This window comes from Dicentrarchus labrax, unplaced genomic scaffold (assembly GCF_905237075.1).
Source record: "Dicentrarchus labrax unplaced genomic scaffold, dlabrax2021, whole genome shotgun sequence".
Lineage (NCBI taxonomy): Eukaryota > Metazoa > Chordata > Actinopteri > Moronidae > Dicentrarchus > Dicentrarchus labrax.
The window spans coordinates 21,064,474-21,083,697 of record NW_026136704.1 but is presented as its reverse complement, the minus strand read 5'-3'; the positions used below and the strand labels follow the sequence as shown (position 1 = coordinate 21,083,697).

The window sequence follows — 19,224 nt, the reverse complement described above, 5'->3', positions numbered from 1 at the left end:
AAGTTATAAAGCCTCGAGTGATGTCACTTGAGTCAGAGTTGGTTGGGGCAGAGGAAGGGTGAAAATTTTAAAAATCTAGAAAGAAGGCGACCTCGTAACCTCAACTCTGCTGCATGCTAACATTTTAAGCTACATTCCACAAACTCTTTTAAAGGTACACTACTACATTTTTTACACATGACGAAGAAGAATAAGTTGTGTCATGTCTTCTGTTGCCTGGGACCTTTTCTAAAGTCGGGCAGTGGTCTTCAAAGTTCATTCTTGTCCTTAAAAACAACAGTTGATGTGGTTTCTTTAGAAGCTGTTCTGGAGCTATCGATCATGTCACATGATACAAACACTTCAAGGACTTGTTGTCCATGCTGAAAGCTGACCTCCAAAGTGAATTCAATCTGCTGAAGAAGACCATGTGATATGACTGAAAGCTATGAAGAATAGCTATTGAATAGACCCGTCTCTCAACACCTCACAACCCGACTCAACAGAGTGTTTTTTTGACAAAGGAGCGAGAGAGTTAAAACAAAAAGATGAACAACAGGGAAGCAGAGAGGGAGATTATTTTGCAGGTCTCGTTGAGCACAGATGCTGCATCAGCTCCACCTTCTGACTGCCTGGAACAAAAGAGAAGAGACAACCAGAGAAGACAAACAACAACAGAGCCAGAAAGTGTCAGAAACACTGATGCAGCTGAGAATATCAGAGACATTTAGCCCCTAACAGCCCCCCCTAAGTTTAAAAAAAAAAGCTGGATCTGGATGCAACCAATAACATACTTATCTTCTGCTCCCATTTAAACATCTTTTAGTTTCTAAGTGGTTTAATCTCGGATCTGATTTCATTATTCTGTGTCTTTACCACCATTTTCTGGGCTCGACTTACTCTCCCTGTCACGGTTTAATGATGCGATAAAGATTTAGTTAAACACAAAGAGAGTCCTTATGCAGATCTGAAGACACACCAACTGGCAGGCAATCTGGTTAGTTACTGTTTCTTGTATCTCTCCCTCTCTATCCACCTCTCCTCCTTTCATCCCTCCACCAACGCTGTCACCACCTGAATTTGCCATGTATGTTCCCCCCCCCGACACAAAGGATTAAAAGGAAAGATAGAATGACAGATAGCAGTTAATATGGTGAGGAAAGCACGGAGAAGGGAAAGTGAGAGAGTCTTCTCAAAGAGCAGATCTTATTAAAAAAAGACGAGGAGAGCAGCACACACACCGTCTTCCTACCAGACAAAACACTTGTGTGTGAACTGTGAACCAGCCAGGCGAAGCTCAGCCTATCCTTTCTGCTGGCTCTTTAACACCCCTCTCTGTCTCTCTCTCTTTCTCTTGCTCACTTCTTTTTCAGGCCCATCATCCCTTTTTCCCCTGTTTTTCTTTGTTGTTGCTTTTAATAGCATCACCATGGAAGTGAAGAGGGGTTGCTAGGTAACTGGCTGGCGTCTGGAAGGGTGTTTGATTGGCGGTCACACTGACAGACACAACACAGTGTGTGTGTGTGTGTGTGTGTGTGTGTGTGTGTGTGTGTGTGTGTGTGTGTATCATCTGTATACACTGCATGTGCATCCGTCTTTACATTACAAAGGTCATCACTTTAAAATAGCACATTGTGTTTGAAGATTTATTTTCCACTCTCTCTAAGATCTCAAATTTAATCCTTAACATCTTTGTTCGCTGCGTTGAATGCATGAGCGCACCTTTATGTGCCTTTTATGGTAACTGCACAGGAATTCATTACAAGGAGAAAAACAGCACACTTGGAGATAATATGACATCATAGGCTGCGGTGGTGACACCTAGAGGATTTTGTCTGTCACTGCAGTCGCCCTTTGTCTCTGCTGGAACAAGCAAACAGTGTGAAACAACCATCAGGACGACCACATTTATGGAGTTATTGTGCAACCCTGAGGTAATTTACTGGAGTGTGTTGCTTTTGTGCTATTTTATGCCTCTACTCTGCTACATTTCAAAGGGAAATATTGCACTTTTTACTCACTACAACAATGGTAGTTGGTCCTTATTTGTCAGATTAAGATTTGACATTAAAAACATCCAATAAAATAATGAAATAAAACACATTGTGAAAGATTAAAATAGTTGTTTCCAACATTTTTGGACACATTTGTGAGAGAGAGTAGTTTCAGTCAAATACATGTTTAAAGCAAAAGAAAAAAATATTATTAATCATTAAAGAAAACAGAAATCCAGGGATGCTGGAAGTTAGAGTCAAATCTCTCCGTATAATGACGTCATATTTAATGCTAAATGCATGACATTCATAGTTTTCGCATTAATTTGAATGGCCAGGATCATTTATAGCCTATTTAATTGTTATTAACAACATTTTACACAAATTGTTTTAACTTTAAGCAGATAAAACTAATGACAAACAAGGCAAAACCTCTTTCTTGTAATAAATACTTTGTGTGTTCACATGTAAATCCCAGTAAAAGAGGAGAAAGTCATAAGTCCCCTCCAGCTTTACAAGCCCTCAGATTTATCTTATGACCCTCTGTAGGGGCCCCAACCCCTAGCTCAGGTATCAGTAGACTACCTGAAGTAGTTAAAAGTAGCTCAACCAGCTTCTTTACAGTTAAATACTAAAACATTCATGAAGGAGCATCTATTAATGTCATATAGTTAATATATATATATATAATATAAAAGTCACTGGGGGACATTTCTGATTCTTTTACTTTATCTTTCTTATTGGTACAAGACTAAGAGATCTGACTGCTTCCTCCATCACTGCTCAGATATTATAGATCTAATGAGGATATAATGGATGGAATGAATAAATACATGTAGCACTGACACTGAAACATCTTTCTTTGTTTTTTATTCGTCTCTCATTCGTCACATTTCACACTTATTCCTCACTGAACCCAGAAATGTCACAGGTTGAGACTAGAGACAACATGGACGTTTCAGTAAGCAGTTTCCTAGGTTTTCCTTGGTTTTTCCTGTTATATTAACAAATATATACAGATATCCCAGGAAGAGCATCGTAATAATAATTAATCCTTTCCAATAATAACAATAAATTTAATAAATACTCAGTGTTCTTAACCACACGAGGAGAATGAGTTTGGGCTCACTCTTCTACCGATGGGATTGTCATCATCCCATACAAATAACAACACACACACACACACACACACACACACACACACACACACACACACACACACACACACACACACACACACACACACACACACGCATATTCACACTCACACACTCATTTAGAGAAATTTGCACTGTCAAGTAAATAACCACCTGCAGAGGAAATGTCCACGGTGCGAAAACAACTCCGCAGATAAAAGTTGTCAGCCGTGAGTCCACAGAGAGACCGATGTTGAATACGTCAGAGGAGAACATGAACCTTCCTTTTGTTTGTGTCCATTTCAGTGGCGTGAACGGGATCCATACAGAGTGCTACTGACCGCTAGTGAGGAATGTTTATATCAGAAACAAAGAAAAACGTGTGAAAGACAAACAGATGAGAAAGTGTGTAGCAACCAGTGGTCTTATTTTGAAGAACTGCTGCACCATTCAAACGTAAAATAACATGCACTGAAAAAGCACCAGCACGCAAAAGTTGTTCTTCCACACATGTACAGTAATATATATACACATTCACACAAAGAGAAACACACCTGGCCTGCCAAACCGATAGAAAAACATTTTTGCTAACAGGTTGCGGAAGGGATGCACTGAGAAAATAAACTCTGTTTTTTTTTTTTGTACAAGGCTGAGGATATCACCAGTCCACCAGTGCAGTGAGAGAGAAAAAAAGGCTTTTTTCCTGTCTCAGTCTTGCAGGGAAGAGGTGACGACGACCCCCCAGTGCAGAGAAATGACACGTGAGGATGAAGGCAGAGCTGACGCAGGAGGGGTTTATGGGAGATATTTGTGCACCGGCAGAACAAACGGTGTGCAAAACAAGAACAAAGACACAGTCCAGCTCCTTTTTTGTAGCGATGTATGTTTAGGTGAAATGTGATTTTTTTTCTTGTGGTCTTTGTGTAGTGAGAGATGCAAGCAGAAAGTGAACAGCTACACAGACACGCTAAAGCACAAGCAGATGGGTCAAAATGAACAGTTAGTAAAGTCAAAAAAGTGGCTTTTTAAGTACTTGAATGGCTTTTGAAGGTTGTGAGTCGTGACCTGGTCGTGGGGCGCTAAGAAGCGGGTAGAGATGGCTTCCTGGGAGGGATAAAAGTGTTGGGTAAGGTAGGTGGGTGAGCACACTACAAGGCTTTTTAAAAAGGCCTCTAGGATCCCCAAGTGTCGTGCAGGTTAGAGAGCACTATCAGGGAAAGGCTTGCTCTAAGGGTTTCACACCTTATTAGGACACTAAAAGGACACATGAGAGGAACGGCTTTCAGGAAGTGCCTAAAACATGACGAGATGTTTTTGCAAACTTTCAGTGAGTGCACTTTGCTCGGCTCAGACATCAGTAGGCGTTCCTTATCCAGCCCAAGCTCTTATGTCCTGGGAACGGGTTCAAAAAAAGCAGGAAATGTCCACTTGCTGTTTTTCATTACGAGTATTGTTGTCCGCAGAGCGTGGCCGGTTTCCGCTGTCCACACAGAGGAACGGTGGGGTCCGAACTCTGGCCCTCCACGTCCATGTCCATCAGGTTGCGGGGCGCTGGCGCGGTGCTGGCGCTGCTGTCCCCTGAACCGAGGGGGCTGTCGCAGCTGCTGCCCGGCGACGAGCTGAGAGTCCGGGAGAGAGAGCCCAGCTTCCAGGGGTCGGCTCTCATCCTGGCTGGGGTGGGCCGTGGCCGGGGGGCAAACTCCAGTGTTTTGGGTCTCTCCAGGGGGTTGATGAGGCAGAGAGGATCCGGGTCGGGGATCGGTGGAGCGGGGGCTTTACGCCGCTGGGGGACTGGGAAGATGGCAGAGGGGTCGGGGAGGCGGGGGATGTCCAGGGTGTCCTGGGTACCTGAGTAAAGAAAGAATGAATCATCAATCAATCTCAGCATGCCATCTTAAAATGCATCTGGAGGAGAGAGGAGCTATGGTGATGTGTTTGTGTACTTCCTTTGCTGTAGTCTTTTCTATGGTTTTTGGCACCAGTGACGTATAAAAGAGGTGTGACACACAGCTGGAATGTAGAAAGCATTGCAGAAACACAAATGTATTGATAAGTTGTACTAGTTATTTAAGATGATCAAAACTTTCTGCTCCTCACTGTTTGTGTAGCGCTTTTTTAAGTGTCTGAAGAAGAATTTTGTTAAATGCCTGACGCCTTAACTCCTCTCTCGGGTGGGAGGGACTAAAATGCGAGGCGAGGAGGCGAGGCGAGGCGAGGCGAGGCGAGGATGTACAAACTGGGAAGTGAGAAAGGCCTGAAGACTCTTACCTTTGTTGATAGTTCTGTGTGGTGCTCCCGGTGGAGGAGGCATGGGCATGCTTCCATCTGACGGCGTCCTGTGGTGTCCCAGAGTTTGAGCTCTGGGTCGTATCGCCCCGTCTGAAGGGGTCCGTCTGTGTCCTCTGTTCAGGGCCATGGCTGCAGACACGTGGGTGGGCGTGAGCGACTGGTTGGGCTCCTTCTTGAAGCTCTCCGCCCGCAGGTCCAGGAGTGGGTTGAGGGCAGGAGCCGGTGGGGCCACAGGTGTTTTAACCCCCGGGGTCAGGGGGTACTCGTCGGGGTCGGAGGGAAGAAGGGACTTGGTGGAGTTGCAGTCAGACAGGGAGGACAAAGAGAGGAGTGTAACTGAGGGAGAAGGGTCCATGCAGGGGAGTGTTGAGTCGTGATGTCTGGAGAGGGAGAGGGAGAGGTTTCGGCTGGGCGGAGAGGTGCTGCGACGGAAACGTCCCGTCCGCTGGAAGAGACCCTCCTTCTTCTTACGCTGCTCCTCTCTGAGGTCGTGCTCGTCCTGAAGCACCTGACAACAACACCAGGACACATCAACAAGCTGAGCAGTAGTCTTATAAACAGAAAATCAGCTTAAAAACAACAGCCGGGGTAATTTCACCTTCTTCCTTTAAAGATGTGTTACTCTTTATAATCTCTTCCTCTCCCTATCAAAGCAACTACAGCAATAAGATCACACCCAAATCATTTCATTGATCCTCTCTCTGTACGCTCGGCATCTACTTAGGTAAGAGCCTCATTTGCTTCAACAACAGACGGAAAATCCTCAAATCACAGAATCCCCAAGGTGCTGGAAGCCATCCATGCAGACCTCGGACCACGCTGACTCGACAGCATCGCACATTTCCTGCTGATACTTTGGCAGCGTGCTCATCCTGTTTCATCTCATCCCAAAGGCGATCTATTAGTCTGAGGTCTGGAGACTGCGCAGGTGATTTAGAGTCGCTGTTACTGTACGTTTCTGGTGCAATCATGAGACCACGCATGCTCTGTGACACGGCGGCTGGTGGAAGGAATGTATGAATGAACAGATACTTACACAACAATTTAAAGATTTATCATCCTGTGGGGGATATTTTGTTTGCAAGCAAGGGTTGTAAAAAAAAAGACCCAATAAAAACAAATTAAAATCGATAAAACCTCACATACCGACCAGATCCAGAGCCATAAGAGTTGAGTGTAAATAACATCAGCTCCCAGTTAGATATAGTCAGTAACGGGAGGAACATTGTATAAATGTAACATTTATAACCTAAAACATCAACTAAATACTTAAATATGTTGTAAGAAAAAAATGATTGTATTAATTAGAACATGAAGATTATTTGCTGCTGTTTTGTATGTCAGTTATAGTACATTTTGTAATAGGGTTTGGTTTGCTTATGTTTGGTGATACTGGTTGTTTTGTTTGCTTATTTACTCTAGATGTGTATTTTTATTATTATCAGCAGTAGTAGAGTTTGTGAGCAGCATAGGTCCCATTTGAAAATCGGACCCATTTAACTCCCAGAAAACCAAAAAACTGACCAATCATTTGTTCTTTTTGATTTGTTATTCAGTTATTTTTTTATGAATCCAACATACAGCTTATTTTTTGTACTTTATATTTCATACTCAAGTCTAAAAAATAGGAAATAAACCATTTTGATACTTAATGGGTTGAATTTGTTTGAACAGGAATGCTACTGACTCCTTTGTGTGTTGCACTGGATCACCTGACTTTGCAGCATCTACACCTGAGTGATGGCTCTATTTGATCACAGGATGTTTCTCTCTCTCCGTTCTCTCCGTTCTGTGTTCTCACCTGTAGTTTTCCAAGCTGCAGCAGGTCTTGTCCGAGGCCGACAGACGCGAGCAGAGAGGCGCAACCCAACAGCAACATGTCACTCTTCTTCCTCTGGCTGCAGCGACGGAGCGAGTCCTGGTAGCTCGCCCCCGTCCCCAGGCCTCCGGGCCCCTGACAGCCGCCGACAACCGACACCGCGTTGGGCCCCAGGCTGCCCCACAGGGACCCCTGGTCCTCCACAGCCCCATTACTGCTGGTCTCTGAGGGCAGCAGGGACCCTGGTGACTCCTCAAACTCACAGCACTCCTCTGTTTGAGAGAGAAGAAGTTCAACAAATAAATATGAGCTGATTCTCGTAGGTTAGTGATGAACGACTCACAATGAAAAAACAAAACTCACCCATTTCATTGAGGCTGGAGAAGCCAGCGGTCATAGGTGCATGTTTGGGGGACTTGCCCAGATTTGGTGCACTGGACGACCAAACTTTGGATCCCTCACCCAAAGACTTCAGTCTGAAAACAGACAGAAAGGAATAAGAAACAAGAAGGTTCACGTCATATGAGGGCAGCCGTCATACACAACGATTTCCAACAATTTCCAGAGATAATTGCTTTGTTTCTGGTTGGTCCACCGACTGTAATGAGATATTGATTGAAAGGTTTTGTTTCTGTGTGTTATGAGCAATAATCTGTCCACAACAATATGAGAAAATGTCATTTCATCTCGCCTGTGATAACTGTTATCTCAGTGGGCGAGCAGAAAACGATCCTCATGATCCAGTTTTCTGCAGTTTCATTAGGTACATTGTGTTTAACCTCCTTGCAGAAAAACACTGTCCTGTTGGTAGATTGATTACAATTTATTCATTGATTGATTACAATCTATTCACACCGAGATGTGACAACTTTAGTGACTTTAAAGATTAAATATTTTTACATACAAAACATACAAAGAGATTATAAAATATGATGTTTTGTTATAAATTAAACAATCCAACAGTTTATACAAGTACAGCTGAAACCAGGTCAGTTAATTATTATTGAATGATATTGAAAGACAATTAATTCACTTCACAAACTAAACAAATGTGAAGACTTGCTGCTTTTCATTTTAATTATTTTAATAACTTTGTTTTTAGGTTTGGACTTAGTCAATCAGTATCAATCTTTATGGAGAAATTAATCAGCAGATTGATCGATAATGAAAATAATCATTAGTTGCAGTCACCAATGATCTAATGATATAACATATAATAGTATAACAGACAGAGGGGACACTTTTCTGCATCGAGTACTTTTAACTTTTAATACCTTTTACCTTTTTCCTGATTATACTTACATACTTTTACTTAAGTAACATTTTAAATGCAGGGCTTTAACTTGGAGTGTTTTTACAGTGTGGTATTAATACTTTAACCTCAGTAAAGTAAAATCTTAATACTTCTTCCACCACTGCAGATTTAACATATAATAACAAATGACTTTGTGTTGAAGAGTTATAAATGTTTGTCTTATTGACTCATCATGCACGTACTTATCCTCCCCGCCGACCCTCTCTTTCTGGTGGGTCGAGCTTGGTCCCCACGTACGTCCTTTCTTCTTGCTGGTCGACAGATCTTCCTTCTTACACACAGCGCTGCGGCCCCACGTCTTACTGCCATCGCTCGGTGTCACTGACGGACAAACAGTATAAACATTAAGCACAATGCATCCCTACCTGACATTCACTTCCTCTCACACAGGACGCTTTTTCATTATTTTGGGTGTTTGCACTCACGTCTTATGGCTCTCAGTCGGGGTATGACGCCCGGGCTGGCAGGCGGGGTGGTGCTCTCGCTCCCCTGAGTCTTCCTCTTGTCCACACTGGGAGACGCCTGAACTGTGATCTTATGCTCAAAGCCTACAGGTGAGCAAGAAGAGAAGAAGTTTTTTTTACATAAATAATTTTTCATTCGCATACAGTTTTAAACTTTGGGCACACACACAGCAATGTGCACACTATGAGCTTAAATGAGAATTGAATTAAAAGCCACACAGAGGTGCCCAGATGACTTTTCTGTCAGCGTCGCTCTAATAAAGGCATACAATTCCCCAAAAACTGAATTTAAAAAAGAAGTCTTCCTAAATATACCATGCAACAATTATAAAGTACACAATATATTAGAGAACTATTCCCACTAAACCTAGAATCATCAACATAACATACACTGCTACTATTATTCCTACATACAGTTCTGATCAGGTTCGGCGCCGGGATGACGTGACTAAAAATTGTGAGGGGACAATTTGTTTCAGAAAATAAAACATATTGCAATAGTTTCAGAAAAGCTAAATAAAAACAACATAAGACAAGAAAAGAATCAAAGACTAGGTCTACATTTATTAATCAGAATAAATATTTTCAAAGGTGTCAAGCAAACTAACAAATTTATTACAGTATGAAAGATGGATACTGGAGAGAGAAGTGATTGTTTATTAATTAGAATTATTTGTTACAGTATTGTGTTAAAATGGAGGATTTGGATGAATGTGTGGGATTATGAAGGCTACTTTTTACTCTAAAAGATTGTATTGTAGTTTGTAACTGTTGCAAAATGCAGATTTACTTTTAAATAAATCCCTCTTGTCATCTCTCTTCACATCCCTCTCATTTCCCTTCTGTCTGTGGATTACGACAATGGGTGAGGAAGTGGAATCAAACTTCTATTTACAACCCTGAAAAGCAAACAGGTGAAGAAACTGAATTAAGTGATATATTCTATCTGTCTGTCGTCCTCTGTTACAGTATTACGGACAGTGCAGCCTTATAGCCACATGTATCTCAGCCAATCATTTGGTTATTGTTGCTATTTTTCTATAGACACATAAAGTATAAACGTAAAAATACAACCGAGGCCTCAAACCCCTTTAAGATGCTGAAACAATTAGTCCATTAATGAAGGTCTTTTTCATCATTTCTTTTAAATTTATTTGTCAACTAAAACAACCAAATATTGGATGATTAGAGCTTCACAAATATTTGTTTTTCTAAACTGGTCAACTAAAGTCTTTTAAAAGAGAATAAATGTAATTCTGCTCATGGCAGTAACATATTCTGAAGAAACTATGACTGCACACTAGGCTGCGATCATTCATCACGATACAGTGAATTGAACTGTTGTGTGGTTTTCCTCTCTTCAGAATAATAAAGAGACTGAAGTGACTTTGCAGTGTGACGTTGTAGTCTATGTCCTAAATTTCCAGCCTGGAAAAAAATCCCCAAGTAACAGGAAATGGCATCAAACTGGGAGCTACGCCAGTTTTGTGCAGCTGATTCATCAGATTAAAACCTGACTGCAGTTCCTCCCTGAACCCACCAGAGGGCAGACTGATGCAGTTGCTGTCTCGGCCCAGCTTCAGCAGTCTGCTCTTCTTGAAGTGGCCCTTTCTCTTCTTTACGCTGGGTTTCTCCTGGTACACCTGGTGGATGATGATGTTCAGCTCTCGCTCCACGATGTCGATCTCCCTCTCCGCCAGCTCCTGCTCTCTCCTCCGCAGCTGCTCCTCCTGCTCCCTCTGCTCCTCGGCTGCTCGAGCCAACGCCTCCTCCCAAGATCTCAGCTCCTGGGCAGAGGGGAGATTATGAGGAGAGGAGAGGAGAGGAGAGGAGAGGAGAGGAGAGGAAGAGGTGAAGTAGGAGAGGAGAGGCGAGGAGAGGAGAGGAGAGGAAGAGGTGAAGTAGGAGAGGAGAGGAGAGGAGAGGAAGAGGAAGAGGAAAGGATAGGAGAGGACAGGACAGGAGAGGAGAGGAGAGGAGAGGAAAGGAGAGGAGATGAAAAGAGGGACAGGAAAGGAAAAAAGGAAGAAGAGAGGATGACCAAAAGAGGAGAGGAGATGAGAGGATGAGGAGGAGAGAAGAGGACAGGAAGAGGAGGAAAGGAGATGAAAAGAGGTAGAGGAGAGAGTAGGGTGAGAAGAAGGGGAAAGGAGAAGAAAAAAGGGACATGAGAGAAAAAGAGGAAGAGGAAGAGGAGGATGAGAGGTTATTAGCATAGCAGCACCTCTTGTGATAACAGGCTTGTTGCTGAGATAATTCTAACTTGGAGAAACACCTCAGAGAGTGAAAGAGTGAAATTACTGCCAGCCTCAATATGAAATCAGATTGTTTTTCTGCTAAAAAGCTCAAATAAAACCTTCTCAGTTAAGATCACTTTTATCTTTATCTTTCTTTGATCTCTTCATCTTTAACTACTCTACGTTATCTTGACTGCTCAAAGTCCGTTTTTAAATCTGTATTTCTTGCTAATATTATTGAATATCCCTAGCCACTCCAAGCTGACCTGACTGGATCTGTGTTTTCAGATTTCTCACCTTCTCTTTGGCCCGCAGCTCGTCAAACATCTGCTGGATCTCCAGCCTCCAGTCTTCCTGTAAGGAGTGAAAGGACTCCAGAGGCATCTGAAACATGGCCGATTGCTCAATGGTCAGCAATCGCCTCAGGATGCTGCTGAAGGAGGGTCTGCTGCGGGGGTTCGGGCTCCAGCACTCTGAGGGACAAGAGTTATTACTGAGGTTAGTGTTTATAGTGTATTTTATAGTCCTAATCAGATGCTAGGTGAAACATCATTGTAGTTGTGAGTTCATATGATGGAGGTCATTACATTACTTTATATACATTTAGCAGATGAATAGCTAGACAGACTCTATAGATAGATAATTTCAAACATGTAGTTTCATTTAAAATAAAGGCTAAATAATTTCCTTAAAAACCTGGGCACTGTAGTTTTTAGTAAATGTTACTCAATCAGGAGTAAATAGTGGATTTGTTGGGGACTATTTTCTGTGGTGGATGGATACACATTTGGTGCTCTAGTGAATATTTAGGGCAGCAGGGGCAGTGTACGTGGGATCGACTGTAAATAAACTACAGCGTGTGTGTACGTGGTAATGAAGGAACATCACCCAGTGGAACAATGTGGCTCATTGATGTGTTTCTAATATTTTTTGGACAACAATGGAGCTCTATAGCACAAGAGAGCTGCGGCAGGCTTCGTTAGCAGAAGACTTTTCCTTTCATCGACATTCATTCCTAAAACACAGGTCAAAGCGTACAAACATCTTGTTGTGTAGTTAGACTGAACCATGAATTTTTGGTCTAGATATATTCTTTTTTTCCCATTTCTGGCAGTAGAGAAGGCAACATGAGAAAGTGGAAGCGAGCAAGATGGGACAGCATATGGCAACCGTCATGAGCCAAACCCTGACTGACAGTGTTGCAGAAACATGGTGCACACCTACAATAATCTGCTGAGCCACACACTGATCAGCACGATCTCCACAACATGATTAAACCAACCATCTACTAAAAAGAATACAATTCATGCTAAAGTACATTTTGTCGAGCACAACCAGAGAGCTGTTTCTCAGTTTATAGCAGGTACAGTTTGTTTATTAGGTAACCTAAAATTGGCATGAAAAGAATGTGGATGAAGTTGGAGGGAGAGGAGATGAAAGTGAGATGATGACAGGAGTAAACAGAGTGTAGAGAGCAGCGAGGCATGAAAAAGGAGAGATTAACGGATGAACATGGATAAGAAGAAGTGGAGTGAGAGGAGGGATGAGGAGGAAGAGCTTTAGGAGCAGAGTGGGAGGGAAGTGGAGGGAGGTGACTGAAATTGGCTGGCAGTTTTAAGAAACAACTACCTCTTGCTTTTTTTTTAACTAGATGTAAAAAACCTGACCTGCAGCTCACCCATCCACGAAGAAAGGAGCTTGGGGAATAAGCACATTAAAGCAATTTGGATATATGGCAGGTGCGTGTGTTCAAACAGAGATGACCTGAACTGTGAAACAAGAGCCGGTTAATACTCTACCACTGTTAACAGAGCGCTGCCTGGATTATTTGCAAGGTGAAAAGGAGAAATCCGGCCCAGGGGAGCTCAGGCGCAGGACTGCACGCGGATGTATAAAAAGCAACTTAATGAAACTGTTCAGACTTCAACCATTTTAACTCTTTAGTGTTCATCTGAGAATAAAAAACTACTCATCTGTGACCTCAAAACCTCCAGTAATCTCAAACCCATAACATGTAACATTAAAATGACTATAAACACTAAACCTGTATTATAAATGTTGTTGTGTTGTGTTCTTAAATTATCCCAAATGTTTCCAACAATGTTCAAACCCAGAGAAATCTCTCATTTTATTCAGGTAAAGGTGCGCTTTAATCGGTCACCTGTCAATGGTGCATGTGTTGTGTGTGTCATAAATTGACATTTTTATGATACACTTTTTAGATTTTCTGCATTTCTAACTATATATAGGTTAACTGGATGAAGGATTTTAGTCATTTAAGTTATCAGAGAAACAAGATGAGCTGACGTTAGAAGCAGCTCGTCTCCAAGGCGGTCTTCTGTGTACTGAACAGTGTCGGAGAAACACTCTTTTTTTAAGTTTTTTAAATTGCTGTATTTGGTGTTTTTACTGGTTTTGCCACCACATCTGTTTGTTCTGGAGAGAAGGAGACCTCTGTGGATAATTCAGCTCCTGGTAAAAACCTAATGAACACTGAAAGAATGACAACTCCCATGATCCCACGCTTACATATTGTACATTTAAAGTAACCACAAGTGAGTTTCAATCAGTGACATGTTTAAGTTTGTATTTGATAACTGATGTACAGTCCTAAAAGAAAAAGCCCAAAGACATAAAACTAAACCTGCCAACCATGAATGAATACAACAACAGAGACGTAGGAGGAAGTCGTACGATGAAAAAAACAAACATCTGTCAAACTGTTTTCACAGTGAGACGTTTTTTCTTCCTTGAAAATCACAAATCTGTATTCTTGGATTTAATAACCACTCAAAGTGTCCAGGTGTTCGGGCTGCTTACCTGCCAGCAGCTGAGCGAAAGGTTCAGGGCACGTTGAGGGGACAGGAAGTGTTAGCTTGTTCATGGCAACACCGTAAGCCACTGCCAGAGCGTCTATCTCCCGGTAGGGAACCTCACCGGTCAGCAGCTCCCACAGTAACACACCGAAACTGTGACACACAGAGAGAGAAACACAGAGAGAGGACAGACAGGGAAAATGTTACCGGTTTTGTTTTTGTCTTTATTAGATACGACAACTGAAGATAAGGGGGGGGGGGGGACTTGAACCCATGACTGCTGCAGCAAGGACACCAGGGCAGCATCTCCATGACAACCAAGCACAGTCTACCTCCTGATGAAGGACAGAAGATGCTGATGAAGGCCCTGGAAATCTCCACTGACTGAAAACTGAATTATTTGTCTGTGATGCAACATATTCAGGATACAAAGTTAAAATAAACAACAAAATGTACACGCCAGCGGTGGAGAATAAATATGTAAGTTTACTCAAGTATTGTACTTAAGTACACGTGTGTGGTGCTTTTAGTTTACTTAAGTATTTATATTTAATACTTCTGTATCTGGGTGAAATGTTGTACTTGTTATTCCACTACATTTATCTAACAACTGTAGTTACTTAACATATTAAAGTTTTATAAACAAAAAATATGAGGAGCTTATGAAATATGATATTACAGAATAAATTACCTAACTTGACTCAAAACTGGCTCCATCTTGACGAACTACAGGAGTAAAAAATGCTGCTTACACATTAGTGCATCAGTGAATGAATAATCTGATTTCAAATGTTTTTGAGTATATTTATATTGCAGTTTTGTTGATTTTGTTACTACAAGGAGTTTTTGGTGACTGGTCATGAAACACTCAATTTAATACTGATGCGTCTATATGATCTAGATAAACACAGGAGACAATCAGTGGTCAGATTCAGTCGGGTTCCCCTTGAAATCAATTAAACAAGGCGGTGGAAACACTTTTAATAACAGAATAATAAGATTTAATCTGACTTTACTGGACTATAAAATCAAGTTGTACAACCTTTAATGCATTTATTCTTGAATCTCTTTTTAAAACCCCTCAGTTAAACTGAAGGTCACTCAAAGCAATTTCACAAAACTGTCTGATATTCCTCTTCCTATACCTCCAGTTGTTCTGAAGAAGTCTGTTACTGTATAAATCTGGGGAATGAGGTGAAACACGGAGACGAGTGCAGTACCTCCACACGTCGCTGCTCTTGGAGAAGAGCGAGAGCTTGATAACCTCCGGGGCCATCCAGGCGTACGTCCCCGCTGCACTCATCTTGGTGGTCTGGTGCCACTCTCTGGCCAGACCGAAGTCTGTGATCTTCAGGACTTTCCCGCACAAATCGTCCCGCTCCACCGGCTCCAGGATGAGGACTGAGGACAGAGATACACACAACAGTTTGAGTTAAAAGATGACAGTGCTGTACACACAGCGCTCATCAGACAGCAACATTCAAAACAAAAAACTGCTTCTGTGACGTTCAGATCTGTAAATGCTCTGTGACAAGAGGTCAAACAGCAGAGAGAGCTCAACGGGTCAGGAGTTATTACTGTAAAAATCCTGTTGTGACTGTGAATGTGTGGCTAGTTTTATACAATAAAACTGAAGTATTCTCACTTTTAAGTTAACTAAAGTATGAAATATTTACTGGTTTTCACTTTCTTACATGTGAATAGTTGCTGGTTTTCTTTGTTCTTTATGATAATAAACTGAATTTCTTTGGTTAGTCGAACAAAACAGGCAGTTTGAAGACCTCGGCTTGGTTATTTGTAAATGTGATGGATGATTTTTCACTATTTTATGAACCAAAAAATGTATCAATTTATAGAGAAAGTACTTAATGAATCAAGTAAATACACAATGTTGTATAACGAAATGAAAGTTTGGAGTTCCTTCATGCTGCACACATAAAAAAAGATAATTAAATTCATAAAATAACACAGAACATAAATAAAATAAACCAATATATACACAATATAAGAGAATTCATTGACACTCGGATAAATCATCAAAATGTGACTTCATAATCTTGTTGATTTTAGTCAATTTTAAGTATTTTTTAAAATTGTTTTAGTCCAGTTTCTGATCCAGTTTAATACCACAGAGATGTAAAACTGTGTCACAAGGTAAAATACTAAATGTAAAAGGTGTACAGGTGTTCAGAAACAAGCTCATGTTTACAATACAGGTGTGGTCGGACCAGTGTGCTGTTCAAGGTTTCTCTGGTCCAGCAGTCTGCAGTGTGTGTGTGTATATATATCGTCCATACAGTGACAGACATTTTAATTTAAACAGTATCCTCATAAATGTTAGAATTCAACCCCGTCTCTATGTCTCCCTGCTACGACTTCCTCCTTCATTTCCGTGTGAGGGCTGGCTATGGAAATATTTGGAGTGTACACAGTTCACAGGCACTGGGAGGCAGGTGGGGGTTGCTTTCTCCCTTTCTCACTTATCTACAGGCGTATGCAAAGGGTGGTGGAGAGAGGCTACACACACACACACACACACACACACACACACACACACACACACACAGCGGCGTCTTTGTTTACACACATGCACACACACACACACACACAGGGTTTCACGTGATAAAGGTGTGCCTCTCTGTGCGCCGCTCTGTCCACAAGCTCGCTAGGAGACCAGTTTCAGAGATAAAGAATTGATCTCAGGCCAGTCTGTAGATATTTCCACAGTCAGAAAGAAGTATTCACATTCTGTACTCGAGTAAAAGTAGCAACACTACACCGTTAAAATATTCTATTACTAAGTAAAGGTAGTGTGTTGAAACTTTTACTCTCTTTCAGTGTTATAAGGGACGTTATTACTGATGCATGTTGTTGTATTTCTATTTTCTTTATAATTGTGCTCTTATTTCAGGCTCCTTTTTAGCCACTACTTTTATCTGATAGTTATTTAACATATTAGGATTTTACATAAAAAACAATGTGATAATCACATTGTTAAATATTAAACCAGTGGTTTCCAACTTAATTGGCTTGGAGATGTCTATGAGAGATACTGGTTTCATTCAAATAATTGTTTGATTATTAATAATTAATCTGCAGATTAATTAATAATCAAAATAATTAGTGGAGCAACAGAAAAAAAACTGAGTGAAAATGTTGAATATTTGCTGGTTTTCTTCTTTCTTCTATTAAAGTAAATTAAAATCTCTGAATTTTAGACAAAAAAATATCAGACAAAAAAGCCGCTTTGTCAACTTCTCAACAGACAACAAACCAAACAATTAATTGATTCATAGAGAAAATGATCAGTATATCAATATATTCAGTCCTGCAAGATCTTTTTTAAATTATATTTTGTAGTTGTTTCATATGAATTTAAAGCCCTTCATATACAATATATACAGAAAAATATAAACTTTATATATAAAGAAAAGAGCAGATTATATAAAATGAACAGAAACTGCTGTTTGCATTTTTTGGTTAAGTATGATGTCAATAATGGAAATATTATATATATACGTATATATATATGTATACATTTCAGACTATTGGGCTTTATTGTTGTAATTGAATGCTGAAGTGGCCCTCCTATGAGATGACAAAACCAGCCACGGACCCAAGCCAGGTCGAGTCCCCTGTTTTATAAGCTAATCAGATAAATGTAGCAGGATAAAAAGCAGATTTTCCTTTAAAATGCAGTGAAGTATTAATATAAAGTAGCATGAAATGAGAATACTAAAGGGAAGAAGTGTTTCAAACATTGTCCCCAGACGTCTTTTCTATTCTGATACTGTCGTCTCTGTGAGGGACAGCTGTCTCCTCAGGCTACCGTGCTCTCTCTCTCTGTGTCTCTGAAAAGCAAAAGCTTTGCTCTGAGACAGACTCAGAAAAGATTGAGAGGACTGGATGTGTTTGCATGCTTAGATGGGTGTGACCTCTGCACAGTCCACCTTTCCTGGTTTGTTTTGTGTGCATGAATATAGAGCACATCTATACAGGGGGAAAAGGACATGAGGCCTGCAGGGTGGAGTGGAAACAGAGAGGACAGAAAAAGAGAGATAGAAACTGAATGGAGGCACGTTAACGGAAACTGAACGTGTGAGCGAAGCAGCACTTCCACCTGCTCCCGTTCTCCTCCTCATGTAATTATACCATCGTCGTGTTACTTTCACACCTCGAGAACGTCTCAGTGCAGCTTTGCTAGCACCTCCTGCGCATGTTCATTCATTTGGCCACAGGTTTTCACTACCGCCGGCGTTTCATCCATACGTCAAACACAAAGATCAACATGTTTGTACTCGGCTGGCAGCACAGAAACCTGAAGTGCAGCAACACACAGATAACACCCGCAAGGGCGTCAGAAGCATCACAGCACATTTTATCACAGCGGAGAAAAAAAAGTCCTCAAGGATAATGTGGCTTTTACACAAACATTGCGCTGCTGGAAATGTTATCTCAAAATAGAGTACGAATGAGAAGAAAGCAAGAAATGCTGCTGTCGAGCTCCCTGCTCACTACAAAGGCTCCCATAGCAACCTGCATTATAGGAAATATCAGTCTGTTATAATAGAAAATGTGAGCTTGAACTGGATCCAGTATGGTTTCTCCTTCGTCTTTTTTTTTCTAATTTCTTTCTATGTCCTCCAGTGAGATCCTTTTCTGTGTAAAGCCGATATCAATCTTTATCTTATCAATGACCTGTGTTATAACCTACAGAGAGCCACTCAATAAGGTCACCTAGCTCAGGGGTTCACAAACTTTTTTCAAGGACCCTCCATTAGATGCAATTGACCGCCCCATTTGGGGATTTGTTTTCGATCCTCTGTGGGGTTTTTTAGTTTTAAAGATAATAAAGTCTTCATCGTCAATCAATATTCAAAGGATCCCTATAAATCAAATAAACTTCTGAGCCAAAGTATAGGACAAACTGAACTTTGATCTCATGGTGGGGCTAAAGAAAGCATCAGATAATCATTATTATCATCCTGTGGGGAGAATAAATGTCTCAAAATTCATGATAACCCATAGAAAAAGGTATAAAAGGCTCCTGGTCTGTTGTGAAGGAGCAACAATATTGTATAATAAACCTATAAAGGTCTGGCACACTATGGGTGTGCAGTAGTTTGAGTTGCAGACTTGGAGGAGGACTGAGATGGGACACACAGTGTGAAACTT

At 41.2% G+C, this 19,224-nt stretch overlaps 1 protein-coding gene across 1 annotated transcript in view; it reads right to left on the bottom strand.

Annotated features, from left to right (window-relative positions):
• Positions 1 to 2,826: 2,826 nt before the first annotated feature.
• Positions 2,827 to 19,224, bottom strand: part of map3k10 (mitogen-activated protein kinase kinase kinase 10) — a 34,387-nt gene continuing 17,989 nt past the window's right edge. Inside the window, exons 2-11 of the mRNA XM_051397077.1 lie at positions 15,270 to 15,450; positions 14,054 to 14,202; positions 11,531 to 11,706; positions 10,537 to 10,783; positions 8,958 to 9,080; positions 8,715 to 8,853; positions 7,581 to 7,693; positions 7,200 to 7,489; positions 5,378 to 5,906; positions 2,827 to 4,957 (exon numbers count right to left, since the gene is read on the bottom strand). Coding sequence (XP_051253037.1) covers positions 4,551 to 4,957; positions 5,378 to 5,906; positions 7,200 to 7,489; positions 7,581 to 7,693; positions 8,715 to 8,853; positions 8,958 to 9,080; positions 10,537 to 10,783; positions 11,531 to 11,706; positions 14,054 to 14,202; positions 15,270 to 15,450 — 2,354 coding nt within the window. The 3' untranslated portion in view covers positions 2,827 to 4,550. The remainder of the gene's footprint in view (positions 4,958 to 5,377; positions 5,907 to 7,199; positions 7,490 to 7,580; positions 7,694 to 8,714; positions 8,854 to 8,957; positions 9,081 to 10,536; positions 10,784 to 11,530; positions 11,707 to 14,053; positions 14,203 to 15,269; positions 15,451 to 19,224) is intronic.